At 41.4% G+C, this 26305-nt stretch overlaps 4 protein-coding genes across 13 annotated transcripts in view; 2 read left to right on the forward strand and 2 right to left on the reverse strand.

Annotated features, from left to right (window-relative positions):
• Nha2 (Na[+]/H[+] hydrogen antiporter 2) overlaps positions 1–12602 on the forward strand; it is a 235415-nt gene extending 222813 nt beyond the window's left edge. For 2 of the 3 annotated variants that reach the window (XR_011416032.1, XR_011416035.1), the window contains one exon: positions 12352–12602. The gene's annotated coding sequence lies outside the window, so the exon portion shown is untranslated. Of the gene's footprint in view, positions 1–10810 lie in introns of all 3 variants that reach the window. The other variant, XR_011416033.1, reaches the window with a different exon arrangement.
• On the reverse strand, positions 125–26040 carry LOC6635166 (serine-rich adhesin for platelets). Of its 7 annotated transcripts, none has more exons than XM_070206737.1 (7): positions 10581–10814; positions 7686–8695; positions 5275–6795; positions 5038–5209; positions 1899–4505; positions 1444–1761; positions 125–1377 (listed from the first exon to the last, which is right to left on the reverse strand). In XM_070206737.1, the coding sequence occupies exons 2-7, from the start codon at positions 8299–8301 to the stop codon at positions 1356–1358; spliced, it is 5256 nt and encodes a 1751-aa protein (XP_070062838.1). In that variant the 5' UTR covers positions 8302–8695; positions 10581–10814; the 3' UTR covers positions 125–1355. The 7 variants fall into 7 exon arrangements, with proteins under 7 accessions (XP_070062838.1, XP_015024875.1, XP_015024872.1 ...); XM_015169389.3 differs by lacking the exon at positions 10581–10814 and having other exon boundaries at positions 5275–5848; positions 5975–6795; positions 7686–8697; XM_015169386.3 differs by lacking the exons at positions 7686–8695; positions 10581–10814 and adding an exon at positions 25900–26040.
• Usp12-46 (Ubiquitin-specific protease 12/46) lies at positions 20485–26040 on the reverse strand. Its single transcript, XM_002058333.4, has 2 exons — positions 25900–26040; positions 20485–22158 (listed from the first exon to the last, which is right to left on the reverse strand). The coding sequence occupies exon 2, from the start codon at positions 21947–21949 to the stop codon at positions 20675–20677; it is 1275 nt and encodes a 424-aa protein (XP_002058369.2). The 5' UTR covers positions 21950–22158; positions 25900–26040; the 3' UTR covers positions 20485–20674.
• Positions 25042–26236, forward strand: LOC6635168 (uncharacterized). 2 transcript variants are annotated; one of them, XM_032439053.2, is made up of 3 exons: positions 25042–25304; positions 25365–25662; positions 25747–26236. In XM_032439053.2, exons 1-2 carry the CDS (start codon positions 25213–25215, stop codon positions 25636–25638), a joined length of 366 nt encoding a protein of 121 aa, XP_032294944.1. In that variant the 5' UTR covers positions 25042–25212; the 3' UTR covers positions 25639–25662; positions 25747–26236. The 2 variants fall into 2 exon arrangements, with proteins under 2 accessions (XP_032294944.1, XP_002058370.1); XM_002058334.4 differs by having other exon boundaries at positions 25044–25304; positions 25365–26236.
• Positions 26237–26305: the final 69 nt, after the last annotated feature.

A 26305-nucleotide genomic window follows, 5' to 3' on the forward strand; every position in this document is an offset into this window, starting at 1 on the left:
TTTCTCGTTTAAGATAAATTTGCAATATTTGTAATGTGCTTTTCTTTGAGTTTAAATATACTTTGCAGATCTGACTTTATTACAATATATGTTATTGGATAAAATATTGATCTGACTTTGATAATACTTTTTCTTTATTAATATTTTTATTGAATTTGTGTTTTATACATTTTATTTTATATTTTTTTGTTGCTTGTTTTTTGTTTTAGGTGTAATATATATTTATTCTCCCGCATATCCTTTTCATGATACAATTCTCCCACAAATACAGTATTGTTTGCTTGTAAATATGATATACAATAAAAATGTCTATACAATTAAGGATACAAAAGTGGTTAAATTAAGGCTTAGAGTACAAATTATGTCTTCCAGTAATTTATAATAGCAAGAGTTTTGTTTTAGATGGATAGATTTAAAGTACAAATCATAGTAGGAGTAATGATAGTATTAGCGTACATCGTACATTTATCGTACAATTAAAAAATCACTTGATCTTAGACTATGCAGCAAAAGCAGGAAATAAACCCAAATCAGGTATTAACGAAAAGTTTTTTCAGAAACCTCAAACACAAATTAAAACTGAAGTTCATTGTCATTGTTATAGCCAAAATAAAGAAATACTAAGCTTTTAACTGTCTCTCGCTAAAAACATTGAAGGCCAAATAGTTGATTTTCTCATTGTGGAAGGCTAAATAATATGGATTTTATGTTTTAATTTCTACGCATATAAAGCAAATCAATAAAGTGTTTGTGAATAACAATGGCCTAAACCATTACCCAATCTTTTTGAGCATTACACACGCGTCCTCACAAATACATAATTCGCTTTTTAATCTTTGCGTGTCTGGATGTACTTTTATTAATGTACGTACATAGTATAAATTTGTGGGTCGTAAATATTTTGCCATATGCACATGTCGATATCTTTGATTAGCTAATGGAAATAACTTTTTAGTATGTGATTTTTTTCTGTGAGTGTATATATACATCAAAATATTTGTTTCATATGCAAACGCGTATTGGCATTTATGTTTGTATAATTGTAAAAAAGAAATTTAGCTACACTCCGCTATTGCTTTCGCGTAAATTAAATCAATCAAAAATACTAGCACTTGCGACCGACCACTGGCCTGTTTAATTCTTTCACTACTCTTTCTCGTTTTTCAATGGTTTCCCAATTGATCTCACTTTGAATGCTTTTCGTATCACTTTTGTGGTCAGGCCCAGCATTTAAGCAAAAGAGCGACGCAAAGCCTTAATCTATATTTTTACAATGTTTTATTGTTCTGTGTTAATATGTTTGAGTTTGGATAGCTAGGTGACTAACGCCAGTAGGGTTTATATCGCGCTAATTCTTAACGCACTCGTGATGTCGGTCTAAAAAAAAATTTAAATTATAATTAGATATGCGTAAAGACTTTAAGCTTCATATTTCATACAGACCTGGACGATTGGGCGCTACCCTGCCGTTTGGGAGTATTTGGAGTGGTCACTGTTGATCCCGCTCGATTTGTCGGAGTGCGTGCGCGTCCGGCCGTGATCGTCGTCGACGTGGGCGTGGTGGCCAGGCTATAGCGTTTGGGTTGGACGATGCGGCTGGGGGATCGAGTACTGCACTTGCCGCTGCTAGCTGCGTCGTGTGCGCTGCTGACTCTGCAGATTTGTGGAGAGGAAACATTAGGAGGGGTATTTTTGCTTTTAGTGACAGCCTTGGGTGTGGCGCGAGCGGGACAAGGATCGCTGGCACTTGACTTCGGACTTCTGCCATACCCAGGTGAAAAAATCATGCAAAATGATAAAGTTGTGCACAAATGCCGAACGAAAAAGAAACAAAATTTAGCTACAAGTTCCAAAACAAAATTTCCAAAACGCTTTCTGACAACGGTTTTTTCACTCACCTGCCCGCAGGGTAGCTGACTGGCCGTGGTATACGCGATTTCTGCGCCGAGTTGGAGTTGGAATTAGGCGAATTCGTCGAGGTGGGCGTTGATCCTCCGCTCTTGGTGGCCTGCTCGTTGGCCAGTTCCTTGAGCATGCTTGAGTCTTTGCTCATAAGTTCCCACTGGATCTGCAGACGCTTAAAGCGATTACTTTCAATTTTGCGCTGCTCCTGGACATCCAGAGTCTCACGTCGCTGCAGCGCGGCAATGGAAATGTTGGGTGAGTTGGGTGGCGTTGAGAAGCGTTTGGCTTGCAACTTTTGCAAATCAGCTTCAGCCGATGCGGCAACATCGTTAAACTTGACTTTCTTTTGTTGGCTGAGCACACGGCTGACCTCCTTCTTGAGTGCCGCTGCATCGTACTGCACTTGCTCACAGGAAGACTCTAGAATAGCCGCAATCTCTGCATAGTACTTGAGCTCGGAGCGTGGAAGCGAGGTAAGAAAATTTTCAGCACGGGCGCGAGCATCCAGATCCTTTCGGGAAAGCCGCTGCTTGGTGGTCTGCGTTTGCACTGTGTGCTCTTCCTCCTCGAACACTTTGGCCAACTCGTCTGTTGAGCCCAGGGCGTAGTTATGCGGCGGCTCCTGCAAGCTGCGTCGCTTCTCCAGCTTCGACAGCTGCTGCGGCTGCTTGGCTTCAATCATGGAATTGCGTTTTGTGCGCGCTTGCACTGAGTTGGCCTTGCGCAATATGCTGCGCGGCATGGGCTGCGGCGGTGTTTGGCCAGTCGCCGACAAGTTCCGACTGGCTGGGCTCGGCTCCATGCCTGAGTCCATGCGCTGCTGCTCATATTGATAGACGTACATCTGCTTTAGAGGATCAGCGTCCACCTCAGAGTCGGTGAGCAGCGTGGAGGAGCCGCGGTAGCCAGAGCTAGGCGGCTGACTAGAGCCCGAACTGGACGCATCATCCAACTGCGTCTGGGCTTGATTCTGCTGCAAGTTCTTTACGCAGTCGCAGACATTGGGCCGATTGCGACGAATAGGCGGCGTCATGCAGAAAAGCGGCCGCTGCAAAAGTTCCGTGTCCAGTTGACTCGAAATATGGCGTACCTCAGGAATGTGTTGCAGCCGCCGACGGTACTCCACAGGCAGCAGTAAGGCCAGCGAATGCCAGTCAGAGATGTGTTTGTAATCCAATGTCTTGAACAGCTCATTTTCGTTAACGCTGCGGTGGCTGCGCTGCTTTTTTAGGGAGGCCGTGGAGGTGGCGCCGGACCCGGCGCTATCCAGCGTCATCTTGTAGTTAAAGGGCGAGAAGATGACATCAGGGCTGGTGCTGGTCTTGACGAAGCCTAGATCAGGCAGCGCGTAATTCGGATAGATCACATAAATTGGCGCCTGCCGCTGCTCGCCCAGATTGTGCAGCTTTGCCAGAAATGATGGTGGCACACATCTGTAACGTTCACTAAGGCTGCTGTGCGTTGTGCTGAGGGAGCCACATGAAGTTTGTATGGAGCGTGTTATCATCTCCGAGCTGGAGGCGCTCGAAAGTGGGCGAGTACTATTCGCACGCCGTGGTTTGGCCCCCATAGGCACCTGAGTCAGCTGCTCTGAATTGCTTGCCTCCGACGATTGTTGACTGCATTGTGTTGGCGTCTGCGTGTTTGCGGCCAGCTGGTACAGCTGGGGATTTCGCAGCGGCATGCTGCGGCGGCGGTGCGCCGGCGAGTTTGTGGCCGTCAGTGATCCCGTAGAGCTGGAGCTAGCGCCGTCGTCATAGAATACGGTGTCGCAGCGAGTGCGCGTCTGTCGCTTGGGCGTCGAAGCCGCGTCCGCCTCCTCGTAGTTGTCGTCGTCGTCATGGCGACTTACTGCCGAGCCCTTGCCCGAGTCATTCATGCTCTTTTTGCGCAAACGTTTTTCTAACGAGCCACTGCTACAACTGGATACGGCGGCATCGCTTGAGGGCCAGCAGCCAGAGGAGACGTCCATGCAGGTAAGCGCGCAGGCCTGGCCCTCCTCCTGCGCACAGCTGCTGCTGCTGCTGCTCTTTTGCTTTATGAAGAGCTTGACTAGATTGAACGCGGCTGGATTTGAGTTACCCGACGAGGCTGAGCCAGAGATGTGAGCTTGGGAGGCATTCGAGCAAAAGTGCTGGCTCCCTTGGGTGGACGACAGCGCGCAGCCGCAACGATGCTTGTGCCGATGTGTATGTGAATGATGATGGTAATGCTGCTGCTGCTGTTGCTGCGGCGTTGGCGTTGGCGTAGCATCTTTGTGCTGCTTGTCCGTCTGCTGCTGTTGCAAGCGGTCCGATATTGAAACACTGATTGAGATCGGCATCTGGCACATGGGGAGCAGGTTGCGCGACCGCGACGTGCACGATTCCATAGTTGAAGTACTGATCGCTTGGGAAACATTCAATGGTGCCGCATGATCTTTCTCCCGTTCATCCTGGTGCTGCTGCTTCTGCAGTTCGCTCTGTAGGTTTGGTAGGCTGCTGCTCTTGCGTACACTGCAGTGCGGCAAATGGCGTGTAAGGACGATGGTTTCCCCGCCGCCATTGTTATTGTTGCCCGACGGATACCTGCGAGCGGGCGAAGGAAGGAGAAGCGAGCGTCTTTACAAGCGCAGACACATCGAGTATTTCTTATTACAATTTGTTTGGTGAAAGGTATGCGGATTGGTTTTTTCAAGCACAACTAAGCATTTAAAAACCCATAAGTTCCGATAACCCCGTCGCAATTGCTGAGCTACCTGAGGGCGCCTGCACGCCGGACGAGTAAATTTCAGGGTTTTCTTTATAATACCGTAATAAATGATCCTAGATAGTCTGGTTATGTGTTTTCTGACGGAGGAGCCTACGCAACACGAGCCAACTAAGAGAATCAAGAGATCGGCTCCAGTTGAGATCTGCCCATTTTGCATGTTCTCGCAAATAAGAGCCAATTTGAATGGCACGAAAATGAAACTTAATTGAACTCAATTGAAATGACCTCATAGCTGCACTCGAACCAGCAAAATAAGAGAAAAGAGGGCTACTCAGATATCCGCAATGCGATGCTCGACAAGTGCTCAAAAACCAATCTGCGGGAATGTGCGTCAGTGTTTGTGTGCATGTTGATGTGTATTTGGATTTGGATTCTGCTTACCGCTGCAATTGAGCCTTTGCCTGGGTCTTTGGTGACTTGCATTGGAACTGAAAAGATTGGGCAGAGCGTGACATGGATACCTCCAGGGCCTTGTTGCGCTTCACAATATCCTCCAAGTTGCCATGCAAGTTGATGTTTTGTTTGTTTCTCACGGCAATGTCGCAGGGCTCCGCTAGAACGCAAAACAGATATTAATGCAATCAATGAATTTACAGAATTAGATCAAATAAGGCTTACCATAGAAACTCTCGTCCGAATAGAGGACGCTGCCCTCGAAGGCAATCGTGTAGTTGTCCTTGTTGCAGGTAAGTATGATATCACCTTCGTCTGGATAGGCATCCATGTCCAGCGAGTCGACAGAAATGTGCGACTCCTTGACCGGCGAGAAAAGCAGCTCGGATTTGCAAAATGAGTTGTCGATGAGCTCGTTGGTCGAAGTTGTCGACGTCTGCGACATGTTGTGTGCCATATGTTGCACATTGGTCATCATGTTACTCTGCTGCAGCTGAAGCTGCATCTGTTGTTGCTGCTGCTGTTGTTGTTGCTGTTGCTGCTGGTACAGCAGCGACTGTTGCAGGCGACTATTGGCGCCGCCCAGGCTTTTGCAGTAGGCTGGCAGCTGCGAGAGTAAGGAGTGTATGTCCTCGGCCCTGAAACTCTCCATGTCTACCTCAGCCAGATTGGCGTCCAAGTTCTTCAGATCCTCGTAGTAAATTAAATCGCCCATCGCATTATAAGATGCCGAAAGCGAGCTCAACACGCTGCGCTGCATACCGCCGCAGCCATCCCGATAGCCATAGTCAAGGAACCACTGATAATCGGAATTGTCGTGAGTAAAATCTTGTGACGAAGCCAGCGAGCAGTTGAGATTGTTGCCACCTCCACCGCCATTACCAACACCAACACCAACACCACCACCACAAAGCAAACCACCTACCCCATGTTGTTGTTGCTGCTGCTGCTGAACCAGCTCGTTGCTGCGCGCGCCAGGTGTTGTCGCATTGCTGTTGTAGTCGGACTCGGGCGTAGCTATATTAGTTGCTGCCATTGCGTTACTTTTCAAAAAGTTGTTGTTATCAGCCTCAGCGCTGGGATCGTCACAGAGGAAAAGGCTGTCGCTGGCGCTGATGTTGCTCACCTGTTCATTCAATATGATGCTGCGCAGCGCGCTGTTATAGCGATCCAAATTACTCAGGACAATGGCCACATTCTGCTTAAGGCTCTCTTCGCTCAGTTCTTCGGCGGCATCCGCATCGGCGTCCTCATCGCGCAGTTGTAGCTGTTGTAACTGTTGCTGCTGGCAAAACTGCAAATGTTGTTGCTGCAGCAGCCGGTCGTTAAGTTGTTGCTGCTTGTATTGCTTGCCGGACGTCACATGCCCAAGGGCGAACAGCGAGTTATTGGGGCTGTTCAAGGGGATTCTATAGTGCTGCTGCGGGGATTGTGGGGCCGACCCTAGGCCGCTGACGCTGGCCAAAGCTGTGCTGTATCCGGCCGTGTTGCCGTTGTATGGCTTACCGCCGTCAATCAACGATTGCTGCTGATGCTGAGCGCTGTGTTGCTGCTTGGCGAAACGTGAGTTCGGATGAGGATGCGAGCTGAGGTTAGTTTTGGTATATGGTTCGTGAGTGGGTGAGCTTTGTGGCGATTTGTTTTTTGATGAGAATTGTTGATGTTCGATATGGCGGTTAATGTTGCTGATGTTGTTGTTGTCGTTTATTGTTGAGATGTCGGTCATACCACGTCGAAATTGTAGTCCTGCAAGAGAAAGGAAAATTAAATAGGAAATTAATAAATTGCTACATTTAGTAAATACGGCTGCAGACCACTTTAATAGGCAGTTAATCTAAGATTTATGTAGTCCCAATTCTAACTGAATTAAAAACTTATATGTTTTTTAATTAGCTTTTTGATCACATCAGATGGAACTAAGTGGGCTACTACCTTTAAAAGACACAGTAAGCATTTGAATAATTTTTATATATATTTTACGAGTCAGCTTCCTATGAACCTTGACATGGGCATTTGCATCTACCACGGGCCAGAAACGCCCTGTCAGTACAAAAAATCTATATTTCTTTAATATGTAGTCATGTTTTAGGGCATGCAACTAACGCAAGGTCACAGAAAGCAGAACATTTGCAGCCCATACTTATTAAAATTCAAGGTGTGAGCAGTCAAAGGACATGTGTGCTCCTGGAATGCAGCAACAGCAAATGGCGATGAGATAGGGTAATTCAGTTTCAATATGAAATTGCAGTGCATTTTTATGAATTTTAATATTTTGCCGGTTTCTTCTTACTATCTTTATAAGCAAACTAATGCAACATATTTATGTCATATGGTGACATACTGTGCCAACGCAAGATTTCAGACAAATAAAATTCTGTAATTCTGTATTAAATAAATTGCAAGATAAAGCATAATGTGCAACAGCCTCTGAAGGGATTGGGAAACGCCCTCTGGCGTGACATTAAAATCAATTAAGAGTCAATTTAAGAAAGTCACAATCTTAAAGTAAATTCATGCAAGAAATGATATTGGCTGTGCTTTTTGTGACAGCAATTATTTGAAGAGGCGCTAGGCAAGTTTAAAGGCAAACAAACAACTTAAGGTTTACCTAAATACTAAGAGTTAATGTTGCCCACCTTGAGGCACGTTGATGCCAACGCCAACACAATTGTTATTGTTGTTATTATTATTTATGTTATGGCTTTTGTTTTCATTGTTGTTGCTCAAATAGTTCCTCAAGTTTTTGTTGTTGTTGTTGTTGTTTTGATTGATTCGCTGTTGCATCAAATACTCTTGATTGCAGGTCAGACCATGAGCCGTTGTTGTTGTTCTTGTTCTTGGCGGCGGCATTAAGCCCTGTTCTCGTAGCTGCTGCTGGAGGCGGCGTTGCTGCATCAACTGTTGCTGCAGCAATCGCAATTGTTGCTGCTGCATGCATTGGTAATAACGGATCTGCTGCAACTGCCGGGGGGTCAGCCCGTTGTTGCCGTTGTGTTGTTGCTGCTGCCGCTGCTGTGGGACATAGTAATTTTCCTTGGAGGAGCTGTTGCTATCGCAGCCGCTGCTCGTGCTGCTACTGTTGCTTGTATCAGCAACATGTTGCCAGCAGGTCGTGTTGCCGTTGGCATCAGAGTTGGAGTTGCTGAGGGGGCATTCAACATCAGCGTTGGCACAGGCCGTGCAGCGTTGGCGCCTCTGCTCTTTGGAAATGTCTACGAATCTCATGATGAATGCAAGCAAAAGCAACAACATCGAACGGCAAAAGTGCTCATCCAATGTTGCTGCAACAAATGTTGCCTGCTGCCTGTCGCTGGCGCAGATTTTATTTTTGGTTGTCGACTGTTGCGACCAACGCAGTCCGAAGGCTATGGCTAGGGCCCGGCCCGATGGGGATCGAACTGTTTTGATCGCTTGTATTTTTTGTTCACTTGTTGCCAAGTTCTTGGCGGTTGTTATTTTTAGTTATGGTCTCTTTTTAAGGGTTCACTCCATTGATCGGTTCCACATTGGCTTTTTAAGTTTTTTTCCGTTTAGTTTGCGATCACTCGCTTTGCTATACATTTCGTACTGCACTTTTCATGATTTTGATTTCTTCATACCATTTTTTCTATTTTTAAATATTGTTTTGCTTTATGCGTAAGTTTCTCTGTAAGATACGAAGCACTATTTATGTGTGTCTGTAATTTTGAGTACAGTCACAACATTTTATAAATACACACATATTTATATATTTTTTGTTTTTCAGTTGTATTTTTTTTTTTTTTTCGTTCAAAAGAGAGCGTATTAATGTAATATATGAGTTTTCTGCATCAGAGTCTCAACAGCAGACGAGTAATTTAGCTTTGGGAAACTATTATTTTGCCGCGCAGCAATTAAGAGTCGAAAATAAACTTTTGAACCCGACAAAGTAATAAACAACGCTGCCTACAAAGTTTTTCCCTACAAACTAGGCCGCGAAATGCGGCTGAGAATGAAAAATTTACAAGTAGTTTAGGCAACTGCCAACTGGGTCCTTTGTTTACTACTTTGGCCACTTGTAAAACGGAAATGGAAAGGTGCTTCACTTGTTTTCACCGTGCCTGTGGCCATTACCAGCAGTATCGTTTGCAGTGCCCAAATCTATTTAAAATCTGACAGACAATTACGTTTCATTTTCCTTATATTCCGCAATCACGGCCGCTTGCTTTTCAAACAATTTATATGAATATACGTGAATAAATATACTCAATGTCGCAAAACCGTGCCAACAAACATGCACATCAGGTTCGGCCAGGTGTTTGACATTTTTGTTTACTGACATAAGCGAAAGGTAGAATATACATAGAAATAGATACAAGACAGCCAGTATCTGGCATAAAATTGCATTAAATTAAAGTAGCCAGGCATTAACGCCTTAGACGCTCCCAGTTTGGTTGGCTTTTGGAAATTGCCAAACAAAGGAAAATGCTCGGCCCCACGAAAAACTTAACGTTACTCAAAGACGTCCATTTCCAACATGAAATCCAAAAGAGAAAGCGAAGCAAGGAAAACGTAACGTATCAAGAAGCTCTTTAGAGGCAGCGCAAACGCAAAAGAACTTGCAACAAGGACCCACCTCATTATATTCAAGCAAAATGGCTGCCAGGCTGCCGCAGACAGTGGCAATGAGGCAGGAGGCAGGTTGGGCGAACTGGCAACCAGCCAACGCCAACGAGCAAGCACTGAGGAGGGGCAGCTGAGAGGTAGACGTTTGGTCAAAAGGAAAACAACTTAAAGCATCTCGCACGCAATCGATAAGTTCATGGAGTTTTTCAAATCATAAACAGATTTGGCAATGCATTAAATTTCGCGTAGCCTGAAACGCAATTTGGCAGTCGATTAGCACCTTCAGGTAGAGAGGAACTCTGAAAATAGACTAGCTCGAGGTATTTGGCTGCAACACACCGGCTGCTGGCAATTAAAACTTAAGATACACATGTGCACGTTAAGTTCAACCACATTTCGAACTCCCAACCAAAGTATGTTTGTGTTTTTATTTTATACATCTGGCCAAACGGACGCTATCTTGGGTGATGCCATCGTCGGGCTGGTCGAATTGGATGCTCTATAGAATAATATAAATTTCTGGTGTGTTGCGTTTTAGTTCAACGCACTTGTTGGCCTACATTGCAGTTGCAGTTGCAGTTGCAGAAAATGAGCATGCAACTCTTTCCCTCTCTCTCTCTCCCTCTCTCTTTTACCTATATAGAGCTTATGCTGGCAAACGACAGACACTATTAAATAAGCCAGCTAGAAAATATATGCATTTACAATGTTTGTACTAGGTTATATTTTTTAGTGAATGCAATGCGGAAATCATTTCGATCATTGTGTCAATTTATTTTCTTTACTGTGCAGTTGCGAGTTCGGAAAGCAAATGCAATTTACAAAAGAAGGATAAACTTTAAATTCAATGGCCATGAACTGGCAGCCAATTCTGCATTTGTTCACTCGATGATCTCATTTCCAGCTGCAGAAAACTCATAATATTTTTTCTATATGCCGCATTTTACCCGAACGAGAAATTATTTTATAGTCACAAGTTTATCAACCGGCACAGAAGGCTGATAACGTGGTTAGCCCCTTTGTAAATCGGTACACTCACTAGCGCACAGTGGGTCTTATATGTATGCGAACGTGTGTAGTGCTGCGACAGTGCGTCACTTAAGAATTTAACAAGTATCTGGCGTGATGCCCGCCCACACTCATTTAATGTTACGTTGATTCTTTTTTCAATTAACAGCTGCTTCACATTCCGAGAGGGTTTAATCAACAACATAGAGCTCGTAAGTTAATCGAATGTATCTTTCGTGTGTTATCTAAACCCATATATATATATATATTCAAATGTATATGTACGTTAGAGAGAAAAAAGAGTACAGTAAAAACATTTTCACGACAGACTCGACGCGCCGCACATTTTCACGGTTGCACAAGCCCAAGGAGACTGACTGAAAATTCACGAGCGAACGGCAATGCGTCGACCACAAGCAACAACAACAACAAGCGACGCGGGCGACGCTGGCGACGACTACAAAGCGACGACCGACGATGTTTGGCAGCAGTCTCTCCCGGCTTTGGGGTGTGTGTGTGTGTGTGTATATATGGATGGGGTCTGTTTGTATGGCTGCTTGCTGCTTGCTGAGCCTCCCAGCTTGTGTGTGTGAGAGTACGTGCATGTGCAAGTGGCAAAGAATGAAAAATGAATAAAAGCACCCGTAGCATCAGAGAGTTGCGATGATTATACAATGTGCAACAGAATTAACCCCAAATGATTTTAAAATATCCGAATACTCTGACCTTTTCAGTTGGCGGTGTAGACTCTATCATCCCAATTTGCAACAAGAAACCAGAATATAAACTCATCCCAAACTAATTACATACTAAATGTATACAAAACTAATTTAAATTCGGGTACATTAAGATATAAACCCAAATGATTTAAAAATATCATTAAAACGTCGGGATTCTGTGACCTTTTCAGTTGGCGGTGCAGAATCTACAATCCCAAATTGCAACAAGAAACTAGAATATAAGCTCATCCCAAATTAATGACATACTAAATGTATATAAACTAATTTAAATTCGGACACAGTTTTATGTTCAGCTTAATAGGGCAAGCGATAGACTCCCCACTCCCTATTCCCTATTCCCTTCCCTTATAGAGTGCGGGCAGTCAGCATACCGTATCCAATGAAAACAAATGAAGTGCTCTGATAACCGAAGAGGGTCAGGATGTCACATCCTACATCCTACATACTACTTAATATGAGATCGGTTTTTGTCTATGTATGTGCGTATGTGCGCGTGCCGCGACTGAATGAACATCTGGATTGAAGACACTTGAGAGGGAAGCACTACAGAAACGGAGAGAAGGGAAGCGGAAAGTGGGTACTTGCTCATTAATGATGACAACCAAGCGTACTACAGACCATTTACAATAAAACAATTACAAATGCGCATAAATTCAAAGAAATCCAATAAGGGCACAATATTATGGCGAACATGGACGTTGGACTCATTGGGAAACACATAAATTAACATCGACACACCCCACAAAACTGGTCTATTAACAACAAGTAAAATGCGTGAAAATTTCTTAAACAGCATTAACGAATGCGAATAAATACAAAAAAGAATATTGTAAAATAATTGTAAATCCTTCCTAGTATATATTCTTGTTCTTTCACTCATATCTCGCAAATCTCCCTCAATTTTTTTATTTTGTAGATTCTCTTTGCTTCTTAACTCACATTTTCGATTATTTCATTTTCTCAAAAACAGCTGAGGGGTAACTGTCTGCCATGCCAGGGTCATTTTCATCATCCGTAAATTGAGACTTTTACTACACACGTCAGACGGAACGAATGGAGAGATGCTGCTATAAAATGTTCAACGAGTCGTCCGCAAAAAAAATTCATCTAGCGAGTATTGAGACAGCGAGAAATAAAACAATTTAAAACATGTATAGCATGCTTTTAGGTGCTTTACAAAATTCATCGAATCTTGTATAGAATAAATTTGAATATTTGGAATTCGATACAGCGTAAATTGTTTAATAACTACATGTCATCTTACATTTTTTAGGTTTCGCTTAGCGAGTGCCTTCTGTACTCAAGTTAAAATTGACCCAGTGATCAAATTTATTTTTCCCCAATGGCGAACTGTGGCGTGACTCATCGCATGCATTTCTAAGTCATCTATACAATTTATTTTCGCCCCCTGCCGAATTGGCGACAATTGAAGGCAAATTAGCGAACTCTGAACTATTCGACCACACTCAGATTATGGCCTCCTACTTGCCAGAGTTTTAATTGTCTCGCACAAAAATAAATTGCTGAACAATGTTTATTTGAAAACACAAACTCGCAGTGGGTCTTGGAAACATTTCCATTTCTACGTCCGTATATTGAATTAAATCCATGTGAACGTCTCTCAAAGACTGGCAGCTGATCTTTGCTTGAAGTCTATAACAACTATATATATATGTCGTGTATCCAATAAATTATTGTGAGTATTATTTTGAATGCTAACGATTAAGTGTTAGTAAGAATCAGAGAATTTGACAGAAGGTACTGCTATTTAACATAACTGTCCTACTTGTATTAGGGTTGCTACTGAAAGCATGGTGTGAGACAAAAAAAGATAGTCTCTGCCGAGCATGGCCCGAGTGTGTTGTATAACGTCCAGTTTGCTATAGTGTTGAATGTTCACTAACAGTACTAAAAGTCAGAGAAGAATATAGAATGACAAGAGCATGAGTAGTATGCTCGAGGACGATGAAAATTATTCATTCTAAAAGTGGAAGTCATAGAGAACAGACGTGCTCGCTCCTAAAAATATAATTATTTTGTGACTATAACGACACTCGGGACTTGCTGTACTGCCAGTATGCCTAATTGCAAAGAAAGTGATTTCTCTGTTCCGACATCAGAAGTGGGATTAGGCGATGCCCCTCCACGAGGCAATTCTGACGATTCGTGGCGTCAGCTTTTGGAATCTCAAAATCGAAATATTCTTGAGATTATTAAAGCAATGCAGATGTCAAATTCAGCATCCTCAACAAAGAAGAGCATCTCGTTGCCAAAGTTCAACCCGGACATTGCAGGCGCAGATGCAAATGCCTGGTGCAAAACTGTGGACATAATACTTGACGATAATCCTATTGAGGGCAGTACACTGGTGATGACCCTCAGCGGCTCCCTAGAAGGAAGCGCCTCGCCCTGGCTTTCTCAAATATGCTATACTGGAATGAACTGGCAAAATTTTAAGGAATTGTTTTTGCAACGTTTCGTGGGAATGGAAACATCGGCGGCAACTTTAATGAACATTTTTAATGGCCGACCGAATGATGGCGAATGCCTCTCCGTATATGCGAGCCGTCTTGTGACCTCACTTTTATCCAAATGGAAGACAGCGAACATGGAGGAAATTGCAGTCTCAGTTGTTTTGGCACATACATCGAAAATCGACAAAAGTCTGCAACGTATGTTATATACGACTAATATTAAAAGTCAAGACGAGATGCAACAGCATCTGAAGGCCTATGCTTATGGAAGGTCAAATGGAGGTCTACAGCCAAATATCCCAATGGAACCAGATCGCAAGAGATCGAAAACATATGGCATTAAATGTCATCATTGTGGAAACCTCGGACACAAAATGGTCGAATGTCGCAAGAGGAAGTATGAAGAAGGCAACGTGTCAAAAAACTCAGCATTACCTAAAGTTCGATCTGCCGTTACCTGCTTCAAATGTGGCGATGCTGGCCACATTGCGTCTTCATGTACGAAAGGAGTTTCTACGAGCGGTGTTGGATCACATGACAAGCGTATAAACATCTGTTGTGTGTCCGAGCCAAAAGGAATCCTGTGTCAATCTGGTGAGCTCCTTCCATTTTGTTTTGACTCTGGAGCGGAATGTACGCTCATCAGAGAGAGTTGTGCCGAGAAATTTTCCGGAAAAAGAATTAATAATTTGATAGTTTTGAGGGGTATTGGAGAAAATCCTGTGTATAGCACTATGCAAATCTTGGCTACTGTTAAAATTGATCAGTACTCCTTAGAAATATTATTTCATGTAATAATGGATAAGTTTTTGAAATACGATGTATTGATAGGCCGTGATATACTCGGATTAGGCTTTGGAGTCTCCATCGAGGCCGACAAATTTGAAATGTACAAAACCAAAACTGTTGATGTACTAATAAAAGTGCCAGATATAAGTTACGTAGAGCATCTGAATAACGATAGAGCATTAAGCAACACTGATAAGAATCGTCTGCTAGAATTATTGCAAAACTATGCTGATAAATTTATTGAGGGTATTCCTCAAACGCGAGTGACTACGGGTGAACTTGAAATCCGCCTGCTTGACCCAAATAAAACTGTACAAAGGCGTCCGTATAGGTTAAGCATAGAAGAAAAAGAAGTCGTGCGAAATAAAGTAAAAGAATTGTTAGACGCAAACGTTATACGTCCTAGTTGCTCTCCATTTGCAAGCCCAATGCTGATGGTAAGAAAGAAAAATGGAACCGATCGACTATGTGTCGATTATCGGGAACTGAATGCTAATACGGTCGCTGACAAATATCCGCTGCCTTTGATTTCTGATCAAATTAATAGACTGAGTGAAGGCAAATATTTCTCCAGTTTAGACATGGCAAGTGGTTTTTACCAAGTTCCAATACACCCAGACTCTATCGAGCGCACTGCTTTTGTCACGCCAGAAGGACAGTATGAATTTTTGGCCATGCCTTTTGGATTAAAAAATGCTTCCTCGATTTTCCAGCGCGCAATCGTGAGAGCATTGGGTGATTTGGCTCAAACGTATGCCATCGTCTATATAGATGACGTGTTAATTCTAGCGAAGACAAAGGAAGAGGCACTTGAAAGGCTACAAACGGTCTTGGAAAACTTGTCTAGAGCTGGATTCTCATTTAACATTACAAAATGCTCGTTCTTGAAAACAAGCATAGAATATTTAGGATACTTGGTTGAAGCGGGTCAAATTCGACCAAATCCACGCAAGATACAAGCGTTGGCCGAATTGCCGTCACCGCAGTCAGTAACGCAGGTGCGACAATTCATAGGCCTAGCCTCGTATTTTAGGCAATTCGTACCAAAATTTTCTGAGCAGATGAAAGCTTTATATAATCTCACCTCCAAGAATAATAAATTTGTCTGGAAGCCGGAATATGAGGAAATTCGTCAAAAAATCGTATCAATTTTGACTAATGACTCCGTTTTGACAATTTTCGATCCACTAAAGCCAATTGAATTACATACAGACGCAAGTTCTATTGGATATGGTGCTATTTTAATGCACAAGATAGAAAATAGACCCAGAGTCATTGAATATTACAGCAAATGTACGACAATGGCTGAAGCAAAATATCATTCATACGAGCTTGAGACCCTCGCAGTTTACAACGCAGTAAGACACTTCCGCCATTATTTACATGGTCAAAAATTTATTGTGCATACAGATTGCAACTCCCTGAAAGCAAGTATCAAAAAAATTAACCTTACCCCAAGGGTACATAGATGGTGGGCATATCTGCAATCATTTGATTTCAGCATTGAATACAGGAAGGGAGAACGCATGTTACATGCTGATTTTTTCTCGCGCAATCCGTTGCCTACTGATTATAAATCCTCAGCGAAAACGGTTGAAATGCACATAAACCTAGCTGAGATAACCGACGATTGGCTTCTAGCCGAACAGCAACGAGATTCTGACATTGCTTCCATAACCTTAAAATTGCGAAACCATAAGATGGGAGAAGCTATCTCAGCGTCGTACGAATTGAGAGCAGGAGTATTATATCGAAGGATTCAAAGAAATGGCAGCACAAAATGTTTGCCTGTAATACCTAGAGCCTTTAGATGGTCAGTCATTAACAATGTTCACGAAGCCATAATGCATTTAGGGTGGAAGAAAACTCTAGACAAAATGTATGCCAACTACTGGTTCGAGAAGATGTCTAAGTATGTGAAAAAGTTTGTAGAAAATTGCATTACCTGTAGAGTGTCAAAACCACCATCTGGTAAGCTACAAATAGAAATGCACCCGATTCCTAAAGATGACATACCCTGGCACACTGTGCATATTGATATAACCGGAAAATTAAGTGGCAAAAACGACTTAAAAGAGTACATCATAGTTCAAGTTGATGCATTCACAAAATTTGTTCACCTTCAACATACGCTGAACCTTAATACGGAAAACTGCATTAAGGCAGTCAAAGAAACTGTTGCACTATTCGGAGTGCCGGCACGCATCATAGCTGATCAGGGTAAATGTTTTGCTAGCACAAGGTTTAGGGAATTTTGTTCTTCGCAGAAGATAGGTTTACACCTGATTGCGACGGGCGCCAGTCGAGCAAACGGCCAAGTAGAGCGTGTCATGAGCACCTTGAAGAGCATGCTCACAGCGGTTGAGAGTAGTCAGCGATCCTGGCAAGACGCTTTAAAAGACATACAGCTGGCAATAAATTGCACGACAAATCGTGTAACGAAATATAGTCCGTTAGAATTGCTAATCGGTAAAGAGGCAAGGCCGTTAGGAATGATAACAATATCAGATGAAAAAACAATTGATAAAGATTTAATAAGAGCACAAGCGAAAGATAACATGGTGAATAACGCTAAATATGATAAGGCTAGGTTTGATAAAAATAAAGCAAAAATTGTAAAATATAAGCTTGGTGATCATGTCCTACTCAAGAGGGAAGAACGAAATCAAACGAAGTTAGATCCCAAGTTTAAGGGACCTTTTGAGATAATCGAAATACTTGATGGAGACAGATATTTATTAAAGTCATTGACGAGTAAGCGCACGTTTAAGTATGCACATGAGTATTTGCGAGCTTTTCCAAGCAACAATGTATCGGAGGAGTTGATAGATTTGAGAGATGATGAGTGTGACAATGTTGAGGACATTGCTCAAGACACTGTGGCACTAAGAGAGAGTGCGGTTGGGCTCATACACGATGGCTAAGACCGCACCATAATACTCACGCCGTGCACAAGTGCTCGATCATGGCGTGCTGAAGCGGGTGATATTATGGCGGGGGTCAGAGGTTGAAAGACCTGTATGGATCCGCTCCATATTATCGTTGCTGGGCAGCAAGAGCCTATAGACGTGTGATGACAGAACAACAACAAAAAAAAAAAAAAAAAAAAAAAAAAAATAAAAAAAAATAAAACCTACAATGACCGATGATACTGCTGTTTGTAAAGCTATTCTTAAAGTAAAGTAATGACTAATAAATTTTACCCAACAATTTTGACTATGGCATGATCTAAGCGAAATGTACACACGAGGACGTGTGAAATGTCAGGAAGGCCGTGTCGTGTATCCAATAAATTATTGTGAGTATTATTTTGAATGCTAACGATTAAGTGTTAGTAAGAATCAGAGAATTTGACAGAAGGTACTGCTATTTAACATAACTGTCCTACTTGTATTAGGGTTGCTACTGAAAGCATGGTGTGAGACAAAAAAAGATAGTCTCTGCCGAGCATGGCCCGAGTGTGTTGTATAACGTCCAGTTTGCTATAGTGTTGAATGTTCACTAACAGTACTAAAAGTCAGAGAAGAATATAGAATGACAAGAGCATGAGTAGTATGCTCGAGGACGATGAAAATTATTCATTCTAAAAGTGGAAGTCATAGAGAACAGACGTGCTCGCTCCTAAAAATATAATTATTTTGTGACTATAACGACACTCGGGACTTGCTGTACTGCCAGTATGCCTAATTGCAAAGAAAGTGATTTCTCTGTTCCGACATATATATATATATATATTTTTTAATATATAACTTAACTTTAATCACTTTGTTCAGCACATAATTTATTTATTATCGAAGAGATAGATCGTAAATAAAAATAGAAACTGAAAAAAAAACTGTTAAGACCAAACAGATTTTAACCATAGCGATTATTTTATGAAATAAAATCTGTTTGGTCTTAACAGTTTTTTTTTCAGTTTCTATTTTTATTTACGATCTATCTCTTCGATAATAAATAAATTATGTGCTGAACAAAGTGATTAAAGTTAAAGTGATGGTGATGAAATTTAACCGTCTACGAATCTGTTTGAAGATGATGTTTTATACTTAGTTTAACATCCGCAAATTTGAACATCAATCTTTTAATTTCAGAGAGAAACGATGATGAATAAAAAAAATTTAATAGCAACAAACTAAAACAGCAAAAATGCATAAATTTGAAATGCAGAATCAACCAAAAAGAAATCGGGTTAATTTTGAAATATTTACTTGTTGAGTTCACACATGGTAAAGTGTTCTGGTTTACAAATTTAAAAACGTATTTAATTTTGCAGCAGATTGTAATTATGCCAGCCCAAGAGAGAGAGAGAGAGAGAGATGAGCCCTCCAGCGTTGACACTATTCGAAGAAAAAAAGGGTGATCTCCTCCAACATATGGTATGAAGCTAATTAAAGACATAACGCCCGTTCCTTGGTGTGAAGTCAAACATGTGGGTGCAGTAAGAAGCTCGTCAGAATAATACGAATATTACATTGACAGGGCTAAACTGCGTCACCAAACTATGTATATTTGTCACGCCCCAAATATTGATAAGAATCATCTGTTCTGTTTTGTAGAAACTCTAGAAGGACAAAGATTGCAACATGTGTTGCAACTTGGCTTGACATGTCCCTGCTGTCGGCAGTTGATTTCAACAAAAACAACATGTTGCATATCACAAACTAAGCCAGCAAAATGCGTCAAATACCAATAAAATTCCACATAGGAAAATTGCGGAGTTTTATTTTATTGTTGAGTGAAAGTCTTTTCCCGCAGTCGTAATAACCGGGCACATAAATGCGGAATAGTCTAGTCGGTCTAATCAATTCAGTGCGCTGCGGGACTTAAGCAACGGGTCGGGTCTAAAGCGACTCGGACTCGAACATGACAAGCAACAAATGTGCGCAACTGCAGCCTTGTCTGTCACTCATTGTGCATGTAGTATATTGTGCGTATATATTTATTAGTACATAAATTGGGAAACACATTCGATCAACACAAAAACAACTCCAGTACTTGACACTCAACCGGTTTTGGCAACCATCCGTAGTTTTCACCTTAGATAGCGACGTCATCGAAATGAAGATTGGATCTACTAAAGATAAACTGATGACAAACCCCCAAAGACTCCGACAAATTGGTTTATAAAATACTTTTAAAAACGCTTCCATGGCAAAATTAAATTGTCTGTGTGGCTAATGCAATTTTCAACAAATCAATGTATAATAATATATAATACATATAAATATAAAATAATATAATATATAATCGTTGAGAAACTGGCCTAATAAGGTTACAAAAATAAATATATTTTTATTTATTTATTTATTTATTTATTAAATGGTCGACAAAAACGAGTGTCTTCTTAATTAGTCAACATATTTTTGTTTGCATTAAAAACCAATAAGTTATACGTAATTTGATTTATAAGAAAGCACATGTTTCTATCCACCAACCAGTTTTATGTTTCTTTCGCGGCTTGCTCGTGTTCCATGACACATTTGTGACTAAGCCGCCGGTCATCCAAGCTGCTGGAAAAGACTTATGACTACCTTTGACTTCTTGATTGCCAATTAGAAATCAGACGCACGACTGCGGTCCGGACCACCTAACTAGCAATACAGCTGAGATGCCCATGTTAACGGCTGGCGGGAGAATTCTATTGAAATGCAAAGCTTGTCATTTAGTTCGCAATTAGTGGCATACAGCCATTACAGCCAAGCTCAGATGCATGGGAAATCTCAAGCCTCAATATGGAAGTAGTATATGCACGTAATGTTTACCCACTTGGCAACTGTCAGGCCCCCGGGAAGTTGAACGCGCTTGCACAAATAATGCAATACTGACCTAGCACAATAGTGTTTACACTATACTTATCTAACGTTTATCATTGTTTATTAATGTGGTTAGGGTTATAAAATTAGTGAATGAACATACAATTCGCCTATAATAGGCAATACGAGAAACTTTTTACTTAAATTTTACGCACTGAGCCAAATTGTCATTTGAAACAAATTAATTGATGGCAACTAAAAGTGCAAACTAAATGGTTTACGCAGCGCAGTCGCGCGATTGATAGAACAGAATGTAGCCGGTTTCCGAGGACTTGTGTATATCCGAGGTGAGGCCATAAAAGTCCTCGATGGTCGAGGCCTCAATCTTGTCGACCATGTCGTCGTCGAAGAGCAGCCAGAGCCCGTGACTCTTCACAATGCTTATGTAATGGCCGCGATTCGGTCCCGATCCGCAGTGAATTACCACCGCGGTCAGATCGTAAAGCCTGTCCGGATTGACCGCATCGTCCGAGGTGTTGAACAGGCGCAGCTCCAGCGGAAAGACGACGCGATGCGACACCTTAATGTGCCGATTGAACTGCTCCATGTACTTGAAACGCTTCAAGTGCAGCGCCAGGATCATCGGCAGCTTCTTGACGCGCATCCGCTTCTGTGCCTCCTGGTAGCTGCAGCAATTGTCGCACTTGAACTTGTTATCCGAGCAGAGGGTCTCCGTGTTGCTGAAGCAGCGCAAGCAATGCGTTATGGACGTATTCTGATCAACGTCCACCTGCAGATCGAAGAAATTCTCGTCCTTGCTGCTCACCGTCTCACAGTTGAGGCAGCGTGTCTCTGACGTAAGTATTCCCTGGAAGATCTCGTGCACCCATGTTGGCTCCGTGTTGGCCCCGTTTGTTTGTGCTATGGGCGTGGTCGTGGCGGTTAGACTCCCATTTCCATCAAGCACACTCAACGAGCCGGTCGAGTTGCTGCAATTGCCGTTGGTTGCCGTCGAGTTGGAGGTCGAGGTCGTTGTGGAATTTGACGAATTCGAGTTCGAGCTTAGCTTTGTTGTGGTGCTGCTGTTTCCTGGCATTTGGCCACCATTTGGGCCGGGAATGGCGCCACCAGCAGCCGTCTTCCCGGTGCTGCTTCCCGTGTTGCGTTCGGCCAAAATAATCTCGTTTATGTGATTAATCAAAAAGTTGAGAAACTCATGCGCATCCTGCTGCATATAGTTGTCGAACTCCTCCTTCTCCTTGCGCAATCGTGTTATAAACTTCTTGGGCGCTATCGAGCCGACCTTCTTTTTCTGCGTGGCAATGCTGTAGAAGAGATCGGCCAGGCACGAGAGCAGCGTCTCCTTGGGCCGCTTATTCTTGGCCTTATATTCGAGCACCTTCTCGCGAAAGGGCTTGCAGAAATACAGCGCCTGCAGCACCGAGTTGCTATAGCAAGTGTTCCCAAAATTAACCAGCCCGAAGTAGTGCTCGTTCGGCGGAAACAGATCAGAGCCGATCTCGCGCTCCAGCTGCGACACGTTGGCGCCCATGGTAGCTACAGGTGCTGCCGCAGCACAGCGGTACAGAAAACCCCACACCGTGTTGTATGCTTAGTGTCGATTGTTAGGCAGTACTATTTACAGTTCATAAATAGGAGTTCGTTATCGAAAGTTATGGTCAGAGCCTTGGCTCGATTTGGTATTGCCTACAGAGATTGCTTAATTTGGGTGGCAGATGCGCAAAACACTTTTCTATTTGTCTGAAAATAAATAATTTTGGAAGAGGGGATACACGTGAGTTTCTTTCGCATAACACAAACAACAAAATTATAAATATTTTAATGTATACTGTGCTTCTTTTTCATTTGAATGCTTTGTTGTTTTTTTTTTTTTTCGCAGGGTGACACTAAAAACTAAGAATTTAACTGATAAAGAACTTTATAACTAAAATGGCAAACTTAAAAAAAAAACTTTAAATCAAGTATGTAATATTCTATTCGCGAATATCCTCTCTCCAAAATATTTTCAAACAGTGTTTCGCTTTGCCCCGCTTTTCAATTATAGTTTATTTATGAAATTCGAATTTTAAATTTTTGCATCAGTTTTAAAGTAGTTTAATTATGAAATAAAAATTTGTAAAATACTTTAAAATTATTGGAATATTAAATTGCTTGGTAATTAACATTTTGGTTACAAATAACATTAATTTATCACAATAACATTAAGTACATACATTAGTTATTAGTCAGAACTTAGGCAAAATTTGCTTGCACTATGATAAATCAAATCATGCAAAATTTTGACGTCAAATAGAACACGCCCTCGGCCATTTTTTAGCGAGGCAAAGAGAATTTGTAAACTAGCTTTAGGTCATTTTCTTACTATCCAATACATTTACTTAAACTATAGACATAGTGAATCATCTATCGCCAATCGCTAGTAGTTGATTTGAGCGTAATCGATACATTTTGCATCTTTTAATGGTAAGAGTAGATCTTTTGATGACTGGCTGTACTAAAAATAGTGCCAATTTTATGGCAGTTAATTGTCAGTACGGTGATTTTTTTTTTATTTATCCGCTAGAAGTGCGCTGGGAAAATTCCGGGCAAGTGCAACGCCTCTCTGACGTGTGCCGATCTACCTTATGGCAACTTGTCGTGTGCCATGGGCAATGCACTCGACACCAGACGCTACTATAAAAGCCAAAGCCCGGGGTCCGATCAACTCTTAATTCCATTTACAACCATAGAGAATATACACACAGCGCGAGGCTCAGTGTCAACTAAACTCCACTCTGCACTTCTGGGATACTCTCAACTTCAGCCAAACTTCAAACTTAAGAAGAAGTTCAATAATATATAATATTTTGTGAACAAGGGGCACCCGATCGTTGGTACTCGTATCCTGAACTACACCAAGTTGGAGCAAATTCTAATTTCTTACGCTACCGAAACCAAACCATATGCTGTGCAGCAGGAAAGTCTATTTCGCCGATCTGTGCGGTATCCAACCCAGCCAGTGAATTCTTTATCAGGAAAGCTGCTCAAAATTCTAGCCTAATTTTTCAAATTTCACAAAAAAAAATATTTGTTACTAATACACTTAAGTTAAGCTTTAAGTCCTAATATTACCAAGTACCTGTAAAGCCATAATTATTATGTGCCATAAGCTTTAATATTTAAAGCCCATGTATAATTATTGAGTAAATGCGTTTGATAAGAATATATTCTCAATAAAGCACTAAAAAGACAAAAGAGCCTGATAGTTATGGGAAAAACCTCAACTGCCAAAGAAAATGAGTTTCAAATTGATGTGAAGCTTAATAAGATTTAAGTATGCTCACACCGTCTTGAACAATGTTTAGTACAAAGATATTCAAACAAATAACTAGTTTTAAATTAAGATCAATCCTATATTTAAGGCCCATGGATAATTATTGAGTAAGTGCCCTTGATTTAAAAATAATCTCAATAAAACACTAAAAAGACAACGGAACCTGCCTTTTAATTGATGGTTATGGGAAAACCCTCGTCTGCCAAAGAAAATGAATATCATAATGATGTGAAGCTTAATAAACTTTAACTATACGCACACTGAGTTCCAATAAGTTTCAGGAATTTTAGTACTTAAATATTCAAACAAATAACTAGTTTTAAAGTAAAATCAATCCTATATATTTCATAGATAAAGTATTTTTCCAACATTGCGAAATACGGTACGCTTCGGTACGCTTTTAAAAGCTCTTAATATCCACCTATTCAATTAGGGATGGACATTTTCCAAAACTTTAGCTACTATTTAAGTGCATTGAATCTTAACGCCCGGTGAGCTCGTTTTCATTTCTATGGGTATTTCTATGAATTGCTAACTATGCATCGACGACTATAAAACTCGCTGTGCTGTGGGGTAAGTAAACAGTACGCCAGGCAAAATGCAGCTAGTTGTAAGTATCGGAATGTTAATAAAACTGAAGGAACAACGGAAAGCTTCAAATTAAATTCGTCCATCACGATATCTACAACGAGCACTGAAGGTAAAATATTTGACAATCGTCAAAGCATTACATCTGAAACGAATATTATCGAGCCTCGACCTTTGCATATCGAACCAAGATTGAGCGTCAAACTTTTGAAAGTACTCACGCTCCTGGGCTAAGGTTCTACTTGGCTCAATAACACAAATGTCTGTTAAAATAATAAATAACATTAATTTAAAATTAATTTAAAATTGCTGCAGTTGTATTGTGTTCAGGTATACAAAACGATGGGAATTCTCAGCAGCTTTATCCATATATAATTGTCGTTCTCGTATTGTACAATAATTATTTGAATTGCAAGTTAAGTTAAATATTTAGTGAAAAGTTTTCCAAAAGTCGCAGTGATTTTCCCCTCGATACATTACAGTGCGAAACGTGAATATGGCAAGGCTTGTTATCAAAATAGCAATTACTGTCAATCATTACTGTCGGTCAATGTAATTATGAATCGAGCTCAATACAAATACAAAAAGAATCTTTCCGATTGAGGCTAAGCTAAACTGGTTCTTCTAACCGTAGAACAAGCGATGCGGAATCGCTCATTCAATATTTGCTAATGGAAGCGTGATTCTGAACTTCTCAATTGCAACATCTGCAACCGGTCAAACCTGTTTGTAGTACTATGTGCAGTAGGAATCACAGTAAATATCGCCTTGCATATATCAAATAGTGATAGAAATAGTAGACGCTCAGTGCAATGTAAGAGCTTGAGCTAAAATGGTCAGCAGAATCACAGTTTAGCCCCATTTGGATTGTTGTGAAATAGAGAAGCTAAGAAATGAACGGCTGGCAAATAATATGCTTCTTACTAGTGGTTTTTGCCTATATCGAGCACAATAATGCCGCCACCAAAGTGCTCTACGAATTCCGGTAAGTTTTCTACCAGATTGCTAAGAATCGACATCAGTAATTGTCCATACCCGTTCTCAGCATTCGCGAGGTTCACAGTGAACGCAATGAGACGGGCACGCTCAACACCTCGAGCAACAAGACGGGAGAGCCCGAACTGATAGTCACAGGCAAGCGCACGTCGCAATTGATACTGCCCGGCAAGGACTTGAATTCCAGCAGCACCGTCTACAATGAGCTGGTTGTCTATACGGCCGATGACAACGGCTACCATGTCAAGTACAATATAAGCATAAGGCCACTCGACCTGGACATACGTCTCGGCGGGAAGACCCTTAAGGTGATCGTGGGCTAGCTGCGGAACCAGTATTATTTTATTGTAAGTGAAAGTGATAGTAGCCAACAATTTTAAACCCATCCTCAGAGTAGTATATTAATTAATTTATTTAAATAAATAATATAGAGACTGGATCTGTTCTAAGCAATGAGAATAGATTTCCATCAAATGATCATCGATTTTGATTATCGAGAAAACATTAAAAAAAAAAAAAAAAAACAAGAATTTATGCAAGAATGGATTAGTCAGTAAATTTTAACAAGAAAAAACAATTCCTACCGTCTGAGAAGTTTCCTTTTGTTGCGGTTTTGGTAAATTCCTGGACCCAGGTCAATGAAAAAGGCAATTTCTGGACAACACTTTTTCGGCAATTCAATAAGAAAAACAACCAGAGGCTGCTTTAATTAAAGACGCCAGTTGCTCAAAGTGTAGCAGAACTTTGCAAGAATGTTTTTCCTGTAAAGAGAGGAAACGAAATGAAGGGAATTATTAATTATACAAACACACAAACAGCTTAAGTGCGGAAGACACAAATTTTAATTATGTACACATAGAACAACTGGCAAAGTCGTAGGCTAACTAAAAGTAAAAGCGAGGCCCTGCAAAAAAAAAAAAAATTAACTAAACAAAAATATGATATTACCTTGTGGGTCAAGTGCGCGAGAAGCAACAACAATTACGCTGA

This window comes from Drosophila virilis, chromosome 2 (assembly GCF_030788295.1).
Source record: "Drosophila virilis strain 15010-1051.87 chromosome 2, Dvir_AGI_RSII-ME, whole genome shotgun sequence".
Classification (NCBI taxonomy): Eukaryota; Metazoa; Arthropoda; class Insecta; order Diptera; family Drosophilidae; genus Drosophila; species Drosophila virilis.

Bases quoted from the DNA above. Each gene is read 5' to 3' on its own strand.
- Usp12-46 (XM_002058333.4), bottom strand. From the start codon at position 21,949: ATGGGCGCCAACGTGTCGCAGCTGGAGCGCGAGATCGGCTCTGATCTG.
- LOC6635166 (XM_070206737.1), bottom strand. From the start codon at position 8,301: ATGTTGTTGCTTTTGCTTGCATTCATCATGAGATTCGTAGACATTTCC. The intron at 4,506-5,037 runs GTAAGCAGAATC...GCGCTTGTAAAG, and splicing joins GCAAAGGCTCAATTGCAGCG to ACGCTCGCTTCTCCTTCCTT. The intron at 1,378-1,443 runs GTCTGTATGAAA...ATTTTTTTTTAG, and splicing joins GGTAGCGCCCAATCGTCCAG to ACCGACATCACGAGTGCGTT.
- LOC6635168 (XM_032439053.2), top strand. From the start codon at position 25,213: ATGAACGGCTGGCAAATAATATGCTTCTTACTAGTGGTTTTTGCCTAT. The intron at 25,305-25,364 runs GTAAGTTTTCTA...ACCCGTTCTCAG, and splicing joins AAAGTGCTCTACGAATTCCG to CATTCGCGAGGTTCACAGTG.